This window comes from Salvelinus sp. IW2-2015, unplaced genomic scaffold (assembly GCF_002910315.2).
Source record: "Salvelinus sp. IW2-2015 unplaced genomic scaffold, ASM291031v2 Un_scaffold3596, whole genome shotgun sequence".
NCBI lineage: Eukaryota > Metazoa > Chordata > Actinopteri > Salmoniformes > Salmonidae > Salvelinus > Salvelinus sp. IW2-2015.
Genome location: NW_019944874.1, coordinates 75724 through 91604, shown reverse-complemented (window position 1 = coordinate 91604; position 15881 = coordinate 75724). Strand labels below are relative to the sequence as shown.

Here is a 15881-nt window from a genome sequence, read left to right as displayed (position 1 = left end):
TCAGGAGGGAGGCCCCTGTAATCTGAAGGTGAAACAGGTAAGTGACATGGACCAGGTCCCACAGTGGGGTGAGAGGAGTCGTTGCTGAGTGAAACAGGTAAGTGACATGGACCAGGGTCCCACAGTGGGGTAGAGGAGGCTCTGTAACTGAGGTGAAACAGTAAGTGACAATGGACCAGGGTCCACAGTGGGGTGAGGAGGCGTATCTGAGGTGAAACAGGTAAGTGACATGACCAGGGTCCCACAGTGGTGAGAGGAGCTCTGTACTGAGGTGAAACAGGTAAGTGACATGGAAACCAGGGTCCCACAGTGGGTAGAGGGCTCTGTACTGAGGTGAAACAGGTAAGTGACATGGACCAGCGGTCCCACAGTGGTGGTAGAGGAGCTCTGTATCTGAGGTGAAACAGTAAGTGACATGGACCAGGGTCCCACAGTGGGGTCGAGAGGAGTATCTGAGGTGAAACAGGTAAGTGACATGGACCAGGGTCCCACAGTGGGGTGAGAGGAGCTCACTGAGATGAAACAGGTAAGTGACATGGACCAGGGTCCCACAGTGGGTCAGAGGAGGTCTGTATCTGAGGTGAAACAGGTAAGTGAACATGGACCAGGGTCCACATGGGGTAGAGGAGGCTCTGTATCTGAGGTGAAACAGTAAGTGACATGGCCAGGGTCCCACAGTGGGGTGAGAGGAGGCTCTGTAAGCTGAGGTGAAACAGGTAAGTGACAATGGACCAGAGGTCCACAGTGGGTCAGAGGAGGCCCTGTATCTGAGGTGAAACAGGTAAGTGACATGGACCAGGGTCCACAGTGGGGTGAGGGAGGCTCTGTATCTGAGTGAAACAGGTAAGTGACATGGACCAGGGCCACACAGTGGGGTCAGAGAGGAGTACTGAGGTGAAAACAGGTAAGTGACATGGACCAGGGTCCACAGTGGGTGAGAGGGTTCTGAAGTGAACAGGTAAGTGAATGCCAGGTCCCACAGTGGGGTCAAGAGGAGGCTCTGTATCTGAGGTGAAACAGGTAGTGACATGGACCAGGTCCACAGTGGGTCAGAGGAGGCTCTGTATCTGAGGTGAAACAGTAAGTGACATGGACCAGGGTCCACAGTGGGGTGAGAGGAGGTCTGTATCTGAGGTGAACAGGTAAGTGACATGGACCAGGGTCCCACAGTGGGGTCAGAGGAGGCTCTGTAACTGACAGGTGAAACCAGGTAAGTTGACATGGAACCAGGCGTCCACAGTGGGTGAGAGGAGGCTCTGACTGAGGTGAAACAGGTAAGTGACATGGACCAGGGTCCCACAGTGGGGTAGAGAGGCTGTATCTGAGGTGAAACAGGTAAGTGACATGACACAGGGTCCCACAGTGGGGTGAGAGAGGCTCTGTATCTGAGGTGAAACAGGTAAGTGACATGGACCAGGGTCCCACAGTGGGTGAGAGAGGCTCTGTATCTGAGGTGAAACAGGTAAAGTGACATGGCCCAGGGTCCCACAGTGGGGTGAGAGGAGTATCTGAGTAAACAGGTAAGTGACATGGACCAGCGGTCCACAGTGGGGTGAGAGGAGTAAATCTGAGGTGAAACAGGTAAGTGACTGGACCAGGTCCCACAGTGGGGTCAGAGGAGGCCTGTATCTGAGGTGAAACAGGTAAGTGACATGGACCAGGGTCCCACAGTGGGGTAGAGAGGCTCTTATCTGAGGTGAAACAGGTAAGTGACATGGACCAGGGTCCCACAGTGGGTGAGAGGAGCTCTGTAACTGGATGAAACAGGTAAGTGACATGGACCAGGTCCCACAGTGGGGTAGAGGAGCTCTGTATCTGAGTGAAACGGTAAGTGACATGGACCAGGTCCCACAGTGGGGTGAGAGGAGCTATATCTGAGGTGAAACAGGTAAGTGACATGGACCAGGGTCCCACAGTGGGGTGAGAAGGAGTATCTGAGGTGAAACAGGTAGTGACATGGACCAGGGTCCCACAGTGGGGTGAGAGAGTATCTGAGGTGAAACAGGTAAGTGACATGGACCAGGGTCCACAGTGGGTCAGAGGAGGCTCTGTATCTGAGGTGAAAACAGGTAGTGACATGGACCAGGTCCCACAGTGGGGTAGAGAGGCTCTGTATACTGAGGTGAAGACAGGTAAGTGACATGGACCAGGGTCCCACACAGTGGGGTGAGAGAGTATCTGAGGTGAAACAGGTAAGTGACATGGACCCGGGTCCCACAGTGGGTGAGAGGAGGCTCTGTACTGAGTGAACAGGTAAGTGACATGGACCAGGGTCCCACAGTGGGTGAGAGGAGGCTCTGTATCTGAGGTGAAACAGGTAAGTGACATGGACCAGGTCCCACAGTGGGTGAGAGGAGTCTATCTGAGGTGAAACAGGTAAGTGACATGGACCAGGGTCCCACAGTGGGTCAAGAGGAGGCTCTGTATCTGAGGTGAAACAGGTAAGTGACATGGACCAGGGTCCCACAGTGGGGTAGAGGAGCCTGTATCTGAGGTGAAACAGGTAAGTGACGTGGACCAGGGTCCCCAGTGGGGTCAGAGGAGGCCTGTATCTGAGGTGAAACAGGTAAGTGACATGGACCAGGGTCCCACAGGGGGTGAGAGGAGTCGTCTGTAACTGTGTGAAACAGGTAAGTGACATGGACCAGGGTCCACAGTGGGGTAGAGGAGGCTCTGTAACTGAGGTGAAACAGGTAAGTGACATGGACCAGGGTCCCACAGTGGGTGAGAGGAGTATCTGAGGTGAAACAGGTAAGTGACATGGACCAGGGTCCCACAGTGGGGTGAGAGGAGTATCTGAGGTGAAAAGGTAAGTGACATGGACCAGGTCCCACAGTGGGGTGAGAGGAGCTCTGTAACTGAGGTGAAACAGGTAAGTGACATGGACCAGGGTCCCACAGTGGGTCAGAGGAGGCTCTGTATCTGGGTGAACAAGGTAAAGTGACATGGACCAGGGCCCACAGTGGGGTGAGAGGAGCCTCTGTATCTGAGGTGAAACAGGTAAGTGACATGGACCAGGGTCCCACAGTGGGGTGAGAGGAGTATCTGAGGTGAAACAGGTAAGTGACATGGACAGGTCCCACAGTGGGGTGAGAGGAGCTCGTACTGAGGTGAAACAGGTAAGTGACGTGGACCAGGGTCCCACAGTGGGGTCAGAGGAGGCCTGTATCTGAAGGTGAAACAGGTAAGTGACATGGACCAGGGTCCACAGTGGGGTGAGAGGAGTCGCTCCTGACAGAATCTGTGCAGAAGATCTAGGTGCTGCTGTAGGCCCTCCTTGGTTGGTGACAGAAGCACCAGATCATCAGCAAACAGTAGACATTTGACTTCAGATTCTAGTAGGCTGAGGCCGGGTGCTGCAGACTGTTATAGTGCCCTCGCCAATTCGTTGATATATATGTTGAAGAGGGTAGGGCTTAAGCTGCATCCCTGTCTCACCCCACGTCCCTGTGGATCGAAATCTGTGTTTGTTATTTTGCCAATTTGAACCGCTCACTTGTTTGTGTACATGGATTGTATAATGTCATATGTTTTTCCCTCGACGCCGCTTTCCATCAATTTGTATAGCAGACCCTCGAGCACAAATTGAGTCAAAAGGCTTTTTTGAAATCTCTCTTTTCTCTCCATTCCGCTTTCCGCACAGACCTAGCCCCGCCGCCTGTCAGGTGCGCATTTGCTGTTGCTCGACCAAGAGACCACTTGCGTTCCTGTCTGCATGGTCAATACAGCACATGCAACACTCCACAAGCGTTATATAATATTAGTTTTATCTTTATTACATCTGCAAACAGCTAGTTTGTCTTTTTTTTTGTTGCAAGTTTTTAGCTAAATCGTGTTAGCCGCTAATGCTAATCTCTCGTTAGCTGTTTAGAGCTAGCTGATAAATGTACCGAGTCGGGGCAAACGTAGCTAGCTAATACAGCTTTGCCCATATTGTGCAGGCACGTGGCAGTGTGGAAATGATCTCTGCAGGAAATGGATGGAAATCATTTGATGTTGAAGTTGAATCGAACAGTAGAAAACAATCTGAATGGAGAAAGAAAGAAAAGACCCATTTGAAATCACTTAGAATATATGTGTTGCCACCCTGAGGTAATGCACTACTCATAAATCACATTTAGAAATGTTATTAAATAAAAAAAAACATCAAATACCATCCAAAATACCAAAAAAATAGTGTGATATGATATTTTGGCCATATCGCCAAGCCCTACTTATGCCAGTGGTTCTGTTACTCTGTTCCATCCAGGTGACTCAGGTGCAGCTGGAAACTCTGAGGATTGAGAACCAACATCTGAATGATCTGCTGGAAAGAGTGGAGTCGAAGTCTACTAAGGTCTGGACTGAGTTATACTTCTTCTACTTCTTAGGACCAGTCTCCTGTTCAGTCTTCAGTTAGTACGGCAATATAATACTGTGTCTAGGGTTTCAAATCTCCACTAACTTTCTCCAAATTCCCAGGTTTCACAGAAATCCCAGTTGGAGGATAGGAGTGCTGTAGGAGTGAAGCGTCAGCCATACATTGACTCTCTCTTGCCCTCTTTTTCAATCTCTCTCTCTTTCTCCTTCACCCCTCCATCTCCGTCTGCCCCCCCCCCCCTACAGAAAGGGGACCCCTGCCTGGCCTCTCTGAGAGAGAGCTATGTATCGTCTCTGAGTAGCTTGGAGCAGGAGAACAGGCAGATGAGACAGGAGCTAGCGGACGTGAGAGCTCGTCTGGAGGCCTCTACACAGACCTGGCAGGACAAGCTAGACAGATCCCTGCTACACAACCAGTCCAGGGCCGGTCCACGACAAGCACAGGACGGGTAGGCTACAGTAGACAGTATACACACACACACACACACACACTGCAGTCTCACTCAGGTCACACAAAGCCTGGTGAATATGATTTGTGTTCTCCACTAATGTTTAGTGAACCTCCGTGTTGTTCCTGCTGTAGGAGGGAAGAGGAACTGCAGCAGAGACACAGAGAGGAGATGTTAGCCATGGAGGTCAGGATGCAGAAGAACACCTCGCACTACGAAGAGGAGATCCAGCGCCTCCTCCAACAGCTAGAGGCCCTCTCCTCCTCCCCTCACAGACACCACGGCCAGACCCTGGACCACAGGCCCATCTCAGCCTCCTCTTCCTCCTCCTCCTCGCCCTGTAGAGAAAGCAGACTAGCCCGGGGGACAGCCTCAGCCGTTGTCTGTGTTCCTAATGGACCTGCACCTCTACCTGTCTCTGTACCTGTTGGTGCTGAGGGCCAGTTGTCCAATTCAGAGGAGGCTCTACACCTGCAGGCCAGTCAAGACATACTGAACATGGTGAGGCTACCTGTCAGTGACGATTTAGGTACACTCACTCTGCCAGACTCATGTGGTTACTATATACAGCTGCTCTGTTAAGAAACATGTTAGTCATTTAGCAGACGCTCTTATCCAGAGACACTTACAGACTTTTCCTCAGTAAAGCAGCTGTCAAAAAAGTCCGTAAGAAAAGACAAGGGCAGTTGTTAAGCGACTAAGAGACTAACGTTAAGCGACTAAGAGACTAACGTTAAGCGACTAAGAGACTAACGTTAAGCGACTAGGAGACTAACGTTAAGCGACTAGGAGCAATAATGCTGATATAGATGAGGAGTAAGGAATATAATGTGATTGTTAGTCAAGTTTTGATCGATGATCAAAACAGACAGATTTTAAGTGATTTGGGGAAAAAAACAATTAGTAATTGTTCAGAACATGGCCTTCTGAGGACCAGTCTCCTGTTCAGTCTTCAGTTAGGTACGGCAATATAATACTGTGTCTAGGGTTCACAATCTCCACTAACTTTCTCCAAATTCCCACGTTTCCCAGACAATCCCAGTCGGAGGATTTGTATTTTCCTGCTTATTCCCTCCAGATTTTCTTTTTTCCTCCCTCTTCCCTTTAACCTCCCTTTCATGGAAACTTCCAACCGTTGATTTAAAAAAATAAAAAAAAGGTACCGGAATTGTGCCAACTTATAGTGTCTAATACCTCCTCTGTTCTCCAGGGAGCGCTGTGTGGCTCTCCCATTGCCGGCTCGGTGGCGTCCCGGTACCTGGAGGAGGAGAACCTGTGCGCTCCCAGGAGCTACATCCACGAGACTAGACGTCACACCAGGCATGAGACAGGACAATGTCAGGACCGTTTCTAAATACCTGGGCCATCCAGACGGCCTGCCTAACCCTTCCTGACCACCAGACACCTACTAACCCTCCTGACCATCCAGGCACACCTTCCTATACCTTAATCCCTCCTGACCATCCAGACACCTTCCTGGCCATCCAGACACCTCCTAACCCTCCTGACCATCCAGGACACCTCCTGGCCATCCAGACACCTCCTTAACCTCCTGGCCATTCCAGACACCCTCCTAACCCTCCTGACCATCCAGACACTCCTAACCCTCCTGGCCATCCACGACACCTCCTAACACTCTCTGACCATCCAGACACCTCCTGTACCATTCCAGACACCTCCTGGCATCCAGACACCTCCTAACCCTCCTTGGACCATCCAGACACCTCCTAACGCCTCCTGACCATCTAGACCGAACCTCCTAACCCTCCTGGCCCATCCAGACCACCTCCTGGCCACTCCAGACATCTCCTAACCCTCCAAGCCATCCAGACACCTCCAACCCCTCCTGGCATCCAGACACCCCTGGCTCATCCAGACACCTCCGGGCCCCAATTCCAGACACCTCCCTAACCCTCCTGGCCATCCACGACTCCTCTGACGCATGCCAGAAACCTCCTAACCCTCCTGACCATCCAGACACCTCCTAACCCTCCTGGCCATCCAGGACACTCTTCTAACCCCGGCCATCCAGACAACCTTCTAACCTCCTGACCATCCAGACAACCTCCTCGACCATCAGGACACCTCCTGGCCATCCAGGACACCTCCTAACCCTCCTGACCATCAAACACCTCCTAACCACTCCTGGACCATCCAGACACCTCCCCTAACCCTCCTTGCCTGGAAGGTGTCTCCAAAACCTATTGAGCAGAAGTCAGAGGGGAGGGACCTCTGGCTTCTACTCCAATGGGTTTTTAAGCAAAGAGAGGGCGAGGAGGTATGCAATAGAGATCTTCCCTGGCTTTCATTCCTCTCTCCCTCCCTTTGATGGTAGCATTACCTTGGTTGGACATTACCCGTCTCCTAAACCTCTAACCCCCCTGACAATCCAGGGACACCCCTAACTTATACCCTCTTGATACATCCAGCCACCTCTGACCAACCTCTCGACCATCCAGACAACCTCCTAACCCACTCCTGACCCACCTCCAGACACCTTCCTTAACCCTCCTGGCCATCCAGACAACCTCCTTGGCCACCCAGACACCTCCTAACCCTCACTGGCCCATCCAGACTTCCTCCTACCATTCAGAAACCTCCTAACCTCCTGACCATCCAGACCACCTTCCTAACCCTCCTGGACCATCCAGACACCTCCTGACCCTCCTGGCCATCCAGTACACTCCTGACCTCCTGCCCATCCAGAACACCTCCTGCCCTCCTGACCATCAGACACCTCCTAACCTTAACCTCCTGACCATCCAGGACACTCCTAACCCTCCTGGACCATCCAGACACCTCCTAAACCCCCTGGCCTCCAGACACCTCCTAACTCCTCTGGCCATACCAGACACCTCTACCCCATCCAGAACACCTCCTAACCCTCCTGCATCCAGACACCTCCTGACCATCCAGACACCTCCTAACCTTAACCCTCCTGACCATCGCGAGACACCTCCCGTAACCTCCTGACCACCAAGACACCTCCTACCTTAACCCTCCTGACACATCCAGACACCTCCTAACCTCTATGGCCATTCCAGACTCCTCCTAAACCCCTCCCTGACCAATCCAGACACCTCCTGACCCTCCTGCCATCCAGACACCTCCTAACCCTCCTGGCCATTCCAGACACCTCCTGGACCCTCCTGACCATTCCAGACACCTCCTGACCTCCTGACCATCCAGACACCACCTGACCTCCCTGACCATCAAGAATCTTTCTCCTAGACCTCCTAACCCTCCTGACCATCCAGGACACTCCCTTAACCCTCTGCATCCAGACACCTCCTACCCCTAGGCCATCCGGCACCTCCTTAGCCTCCGCTCCTTACCCTCATGGCCATCCAGACTCCTCCTAAACCTCCTGACCATCCAGACTCCTCCTACCTCGCTCCGATCTGAACTCCTGGCCATCCCAGACTACCTCCTACCCTCGCCCTGGCCATCCAGACACCTCCTGACCCCCTCCTGGCCATACCAGACACCTCCTAGACCCTCCTGAGCCATCCGACAGCACGTCTACGCGTAAACCCTCCTGACCATTCCAGACACCTCCTAACCCTGGCATCCAGACACCTCCTAAACCCCCTGGCCTCCAGACACCTCCTAACCCCCCTGGCCATCCAGACACCCCTAGACCCCCCTGGCCATCCATAGACACCTCCCCTCCATCCAACACTCCCCTGACCATCCAGACACTCTAACCCCCTGCCATCCAGCACCCTCCTAAGCCCTCACTGACCATCCAGACACCTCCCTAGCCATCCAGACACCTCCTGACACTCCTGGCCATCCAGACACCTCCCTGGACCATCCAGACACCTGCTAACCCTCCTACCCATCCACGACTCCTCCTAACCCTCCTGACCATCCAGACACCTCCTAACCGCCTCTGCCATTTCGAGCCAGACCTCCTAGCCATCAGCACGACCCTACCTGGCCGGGTGCGAGCACCGTGCTGCGGGAGAGGGGGCGGAGGAAGTGGTGGCCATCCAGACACCTCCTGCGTGCATCCAGACACCTCCTAACCCTCCTGGCCATCCAGACACCTCACTGGCCATCTCAGACACCTCCTAACCTCTGGCCATCAGACTCCTCCTGACCATTCAAGAAAACCCCTAACACCTCCTGACCATCCAGACACCTCATAAACCCCCTGGCCACCAGAAACCTCCTAAACCCTCGCTTGACATGCCAGACACTCCTACCCCTCCTGGCCATCCAGACCTTCCCTGACCATCCAGACACGCCTCCTACCCCCCTGACATGCAGACTCCTCCTGCCACCAGAGACACCTCCTGACACTCCTGGCCATCCAGCACCCTCCATGCTCCAGACCTCTACACCACTCCTGGCCATCCAACACTCCTTGCCATCCAGACACCTCCTAACCTCCTGGCGATCCGACTCTCCTGACCATTCAGATAACCTCCTAACTCTCTGACCATCGACCAGACACTCCTAACCTCCTGGCATCCAGCACCTCCTGACCCCTCCTGACCATCAGACACCTACTAACCCTCCTAACCATCCAGAACCTCCTACCCCCTGCCATCCAGACACCTTCTAATCCCTCCTGGCCATCCAGACACCTCCTAACCCCCCTGACATTCCAAGAACTCCGTACCCTCCTGGCCATCAGACACCTCCTAACCCCCCGCTGACCATGCTCAGACACCTCCTTGACAACTGCCTGACATTCCAGACACCTCTAACCCTCCTGGCGCATCCAGACAACCTCCTACCCTGACCATCCAGACTCCTGACCCTCACTGGACATCCAGGACACCTCCTAACCTCCTGACCATCCAGACACCTCCTAACCTTATCCCTCTTGAACATCCAGGCTCACCTCTGGACGGTCAGCTGACTGACCAGACAGACAGCTCAACCTCTGGAGCGGTCAGTGAACTGACAGAACGACAGCTCACCTCTGAGGCGGTCCAGTGACTGACCAGGTACAGACAGCTCACTCTGGAGCGGTCAGTGATGACCAGACAGACAGCTCACCTCTTGGAGGCAGGTCAGTTGACTGACCAGACAGACACTCACCTCTGGAGCGGTCAGTTGACTGCCAGACAGACAAGCTCACCTCATGGACGCGTCAGTGACTGACCAGACAGACAGCTTCACCTCTTGGAGTCGTACACCAGATAATGTGCACTACACCATGACTGACTGACACCAACAGGTCCCAGGTTTCTCTAGTCTAGGAGTATTGGCAGTTCTACTGGCTATTTGTGAGGGGGGGGGGGGGGGGGGGGGGGTCTCTACAGACGGACCTGTTGGAAAGATACGCTGTAAATGTGACTGAGTGACAGTCCTTGTTGGCGAACTATTAATGTGTGTGATTTAGTGTCCAGGGTGGTTTATGGTAGTTGTCTCTCTGAGCCACTGACTCAACTCTTACTAGTGTCGTCGTGTGTGATGTTAGCGCCTGTAGCTAAAGCAACTTTAGAACACCGTATTGCTAAGCCAATTAGTGGTGCTAGAATTTCTTCCTTGACAATCTCTTTCCTTTTGTACCGTGTTTGAAGCGTCTTGTTTTTTTTTCTTGGATGTGGAATGTTATCCTTTGGGCGGTTGCGTGTTTTCCGCAGTCTTGTGTTGTTTTATTGACAGTTTGCCTCCGTACTGCTCATCCAACACCCAAGATGGAATTGTTCTATGTTTAAACATTAGAAATAATTTTTTAATATTTCAAAACCTCATTCTGCAATGGCTCAGATACTGTCCTCACAACTTGTTGACGAGAACAAGGTACATTCTTTCCTCCAGCCAGCAGATGTGGTTAGTGGGGTCTCCCCTCCTCAGGATGAAGGCGTGACTTGTCATCTTCTGTAGAGAGTAGAGAGAGAGAGAGAGAGAGAGAGAGGAGAGAGAGACAGAGAGAGAGAGAAAGAGAGAGAGAGAGAGGAGAGATGAAGAAGAGAGAAGAAGAGAGAGAGAGAGAGAGAGAGAGAGAGAGAGAGAAGAGAAGAGAGAGAGAGAGAGAGAGAGGAAGAGAGAGAGAGAGAGAGAGAGAGAGAGAAGAGAGAGAGAGAGAGAGAGAGAGAGAGAGACGAGAGAGAGAGAGAGAGAGAGAGAGAGAGAGAGAGAAGAGAGAGAAGAGAGAGAGAGAGAGAGAGAAGAGAGAGAGAGAGAGAGAGAGAGAGAGAGAGAGAGAGAAGAGAGAGAGAGAGAGAGAGAGAGAGAGAGAGAGAGAGAGAGAGAGAAGAGAGAGAGAGAAAGAGAGAGAGAACGAGATAAGAGAGAGAGAGAGAGAGAGGAGAGAGAGAGAGAGAGTAAGAGAGATGAGAAGAGGAGACGAGAGAGGACGGAGAGAGAGAGAGGAGAGAGAGAGAGACGAGAGAGAGAGAGAGACGAGAGAGAGAGCGAGAGTGAGAGAGAGAAAAAATCTGTTAGTGCCAGAAAAGCTGTCATCCTCTCTGTGAGGATTCCACAAGGTCCCACTCCATCTCTCAGTAGAGGGATAACATGGTAGAACAGAGGGAGGGAGGGGTCTCCTTGGCTCTCATCCCACAACACACACAAACAAGGCCCATAGCACTCTGGTTAAAAGTAGTGCACTATAAGGGGAATAGGGTGCCATTTAGTACCCGGGTGTTTGTGGGAATGAAATAAAGACAAAATATGAATATACTAAATAAATGTAAAATGTGTTTTGAGGAATGTAATTGTTATGTGTTTTCTGTTCCATCCTTTCTGTGGATTCGGGACGTGTGTGTGTGTTAGGTAAATATGTATTGCTTCAGTCTTCATTCCAGAGGTTTTACATATTGGTATTTAGTAACTGTGGTTACTGGGGCTGTTAGGCCCAACAAACTGGAGAGTGGAATTTGGCAGAGCAAACCTCTTGCTAGCTACTCTCTATGCTGAAGCAGAGGAGAGCGAGGGCCTACGTCACAAACGGCACCCTATTCCCTATTTTAGTGCCGTAGGGTCAAAAGTAGTGCCCTATATAGGGAATAGGGTTCCATAGGGCTCTGGTCTAAAGTAGTGCACTATATAGGGAATAGGGTTCCATAGAGCTCTGGTCTAAAGTAGTGCACTATATAGGGAATAGGGTTCCATAGGGCTCTGGTCTAAAGTAGTGCACTATATAGGGAATAGGGTTCCATAGGGCTCTGGTCTAAAGTAGTGCCCTATAATAGGGAATAGAGTTCCATGTTGGACGCACCAAGGGTTTTGACGGATGAGGATTCTTTCAAGGGGCCTGCAGTAAGGGAAGAATTAGCTAAGCCTAATTTTACGACCTGCCTACGAATTTCTGGTTAAGATACAAAAGATAAAGACGCAGATCACAGTAGTTCCATGACCTAGCCACCTAAAAGAAGATAGGATTTAGCCTCAACATTTCAGTAGTTCCATGACCTAGCTACCTAAAAGAAGATAGGATNGCCTCAACATTTCAGTAGTTCCATGACCTAGCTACCTAAAAGAAGATAGGATTTAGCCTCAACATTTCAGTAGTTCCATGACCTAGCTACCTAAAGAAAGAATATGATATAGCTTCAACGTGACTAAAGATGCAATAGAACGAGCCTGTATGCCTGTCTGTTTCTACTCTCTTGTCGTTGACAGACAGTCATTCATTGCCCTGCCAAGCTGTCCATAAGGAGTTGGCAAGGGAACAGAAGCAGACAGGCACTCGGGCTACAATAGAGCAAATAGTAAATCAAAAAAAAAATGTTCGTTCAACTTTGTAGTGTTAGTGCTAGCTGGTGTACTACGGACTGGGACAGTGTTCTTGCTGTATAACAATAAGCAAGCAAGTCATTGGACCGCAGTAAGCTGAACTGAACTGCCCTTCTGAAAGCCACCAGCAGAGGGCGCTGTTACACAGTGCTCTTTTGAACTCATGCCGGGTGAGGATTCCCCAGGGAAGAGCAATGCCATTGCTATGATGACAAGACAGCTACATATGGTTTGCTACAGGGATACAGTAACCTCCTGTATGTACACATGATGTTGACAGGTCATTTGAAGCTACAGGTTTCCCTGGTAACATCGGCTTTCATGCAGTTTTCAAGTCTCTGCCGTCATTGGTCTCTGCTCCAGTTTCTAACAGCATTACTGAGTGACTTCCATTGCATCACAGATTCCTCTTTTCCTCATTGACTTCCATTGCATCACAGATTCATTTTTTCCTCATTGACTTCCATTGTTTTTTTGGGGGGGTTGAAATTTTTAAACGTTAAATTGCTTATTTGTTTAGACATTTAAGGCCAGATTCAGACTGGAAGTAAGTAGATGCCACACTGACTTACGGAAATAAAACATGGACACAAGTCCATTTTTTTTTTTTTTTTTTACTTTAGTCTATATCAAATCAACTTATATCAAGTCTAAATCGGGCCCATAAAGTACAGACCTGGTAAATGTTATTGCACACAACCTGGCTTTGCTTCTCATACCATACCATAGCTGTTTCTGGACTGCTTGCGTCAGTCGTCGCTGAGATTCCTGACGTCAATGAAGTCTGGAACACATTTAGTGTTCTAGTGAGTACATTTCTCTCAGTCAGGATGAGAAAGGAGTCTGGTAAAACGCTCTCCTCTCACAGCTGTTTGTAACATAGTGAGGTCTGAATCAGACAGACACAGACATGCGTACAGACACAGTTGATCAGTTGAGTTTACTACTGGATAAGAAAATGTACCTTTTGTTGGGCTATAAATAACCCAACCACTCATCAAATCAAAATCAAATTTTATTGGTCACATACGCATAGTTAGCAGACGTTATTGCGAGAGTAGCGAAATGCTTATGTTCCTAGCTCCAACAGTGCAGTAGTATCTAACAATTCACAACAATACACAAATCTAAAAGTAAAATAATGGAATTAAGAAATATATCAATATTAGGACGAGCAATGTCGGAGTGGCATTGACTAAAATACAGTAGAATAAAATACATACGAGATGAGTAAAGCATTATGTAAACATTATTAAAGTGACTAGTGATTCCATGTCTATGTATATGGGGCAGCAGCCTCTAAGGTGCAGGGTTGAGTAACCGGGTGGAAGCCGGCTAGGGATGGATATTTAACAGTCTGATGGCCTTGAGATAGAAGCTGTTTTTCAGTCTCTAGGTCCCAGCTTTGATGCACCTGTACTGACCTCACCTTCTGGATGATATCGGGGTGAACAGGCAGTGGCTCGGGTGGTTGATGTCCTTGATGATCTCTTTGGCCTTCCTGTGACATCGGGTGGTGTAGGTGTCCTGGAGGGCAGGTAGTTTGCCTCCAGTGATGTGTTGGGCAGACCTCACTACCCTCTGGAGAGCCCTGCGGTTGAGGGCGGTGCAGTTGCCGTACCAGTCAGTGATTCAGCCCGACAGGATGCTCTCAATTGTGCATCTGTAAAGGTTTGTGAGGGTTTTAGAGGCCAAGCCAAATTTCTTCAGCCTCCTTTATTTACGAGGGAATGAGCAGGAAATATGGGAATCTGGCCACCAGAACCTCTGGAAAAACTGCATTCTGGGAAAGTTAATGGAATTTTGCAACCCTACTTGTATTCTTTGATCTCTAGTTTAATGAGAGTTCTGAGACGTCCTCAGGTCCTACGTTAATCTCTAGTTTAATGAGAGTTTTGAGACGTCCTCAGGTCCTTTATCTCTAATTTAATGAGAGTTTTTGGACGTCCTCAGGTCCTACTTTAATCTCTAGTTTAATGAGAGTTTGAGACTGCTCCAGTTCCCTACTTTGATCTCTATGTTTAATGAGAGTTTTGAGACGTCCTCAGGTCCTACTTTGATCTCTAGTTTTAATGAGAGTTTTGAGACGGTCCTTAGGTCCTACTGTGAGCCATACGTTCTTATGGGATTTACAGTGCCTTGAAAATTATTCATACCCCTTGACCTATTCCATCATTTATTTTTGTTAACAGCCTGAATTTCAAAATGGATTAAATATATTTTGTTTTCTTTACCTATCTGTACACAATACCCCGTTATGACAAAGTGAAAACATTTTTGAAAAATTATTGAAACTGAAATGTCTCATTTACATAAGTATTTACACATTTCTAAAAACATAATTCCACTTGACGTTATGGGTATTGTGTGTAGATCAATGACACAACATCTGTGTGTAATACATTTTAAATTCAGGCTATAACACAACAACATGGGGAAAAGTCAAGGGGTGTGAATACTTTCTGAAGGCTCTGTATAATGGTATAGAAGTTGTACCCTTCCTGACTACAGGATATCCTACTTAAAATGGTTTTCTCAGTGACCATAGCTGTTTTCCTGCACAGTATACAACATACCACACCCCTTATACATGAAACACAAGCCCCTCCACCAATCCTGACTCATTCTACCTCCATCAAACACAAGCCCCTCCACAATCCTGACTTATTCTACCTCCATCAAACACAAGCCCCTCCACCAATCCTGACTTATTCTACCTCCATCAAACACAAGCCCCTCCACCAATCCTGACTTATTCTACCTCCATGAAACACAAGCCCTCCACCCATCCTGACTTATTCTACTCCATCAAACACAAGCCCTCCACCAATCCTGACTTATTCTACCTCCATCAAACACAAGCCCCCCCACCAATCCTGACTTATTCTACCTCCATCAAACACAAGCCCCTCCCACCAATCCTGACTTATTCTACCTCCATCAAACACAAGCCCCTCCACCAATCCTGACTCATTCTACCTCCATCAAACACAAGCCCCTCAACCATCCTGACTTATTCTACCTCCATCAAACACACAGCCCCTCCACCAATCCTGACTTATTCTACCTCCATCAAACACAAGCCCTCCACCAATCCTGACTTATTCTACCTCCATCAAAACACAAGCCCTCCACCATCCTGACTTATTCTACCTCCATCAAAACACAAGCCCCTCCACCAATCCTGACTTTATTTCTACCCCATCAAACACAAGCCCCTCCACCAATCTGACTTATTCTACCTCCATCCAAATATGATGGTATGTTTTTGTGTCAAATGGCTGAAATTCCTTTACGAGATACGAAGAGAGAAGACTGCTTTCCCACGATTGTTGCTGCCTGCCTGCATTCATTCTTTATCATACATTCCCT

General features: G+C 49.5%; 1 protein-coding gene and 1 long non-coding RNA gene across 6 annotated transcripts in view; one reads left to right on the top strand and one right to left on the bottom strand.

Moving 5' to 3' along the window:
* Positions 1-5592, top strand: part of LOC112076145 (centrosomal protein of 63 kDa-like) — a gene marked incomplete at its 5' end in the record, with an annotated part of 12258 nt that extends 6666 nt beyond the window's left edge. The window contains 3 exon segments of the mRNA XM_070441206.1: positions 4250-4336; positions 4606-4808; positions 4943-5592. Coding sequence (XP_070297307.1) covers positions 4250-4336; positions 4606-4808; positions 4943-5390 — 738 coding nt within the window.
* Positions 5593-6259: 667 nt separating this feature from the next.
* On the bottom strand, positions 6260-9878 carry LOC112076146 (uncharacterized). Of its 5 annotated transcripts, XR_011477622.1 has the most exons (9): positions 9860-9871; positions 9599-9658; positions 9404-9430; positions 8812-8860; positions 8144-8198; positions 7710-7736; positions 7334-7365; positions 6762-6822; positions 6260-6300 (listed from the first exon to the last, which is right to left on the bottom strand). It is a non-coding gene; the product is annotated as an uncharacterized lncRNA (long non-coding RNA). The 5 variants fall into 5 exon arrangements; XR_002895113.2 differs by lacking the exons at positions 8144-8198; positions 8812-8860; positions 9404-9430 and having other exon boundaries at positions 7710-7743; positions 9609-9658; positions 9860-9878; XR_011477621.1 differs by lacking the exons at positions 7334-7365; positions 7710-7736; positions 8144-8198 and having other exon boundaries at positions 8810-8860.
* Between the last annotated feature and the right edge of the window lie 6003 nt (positions 9879-15881).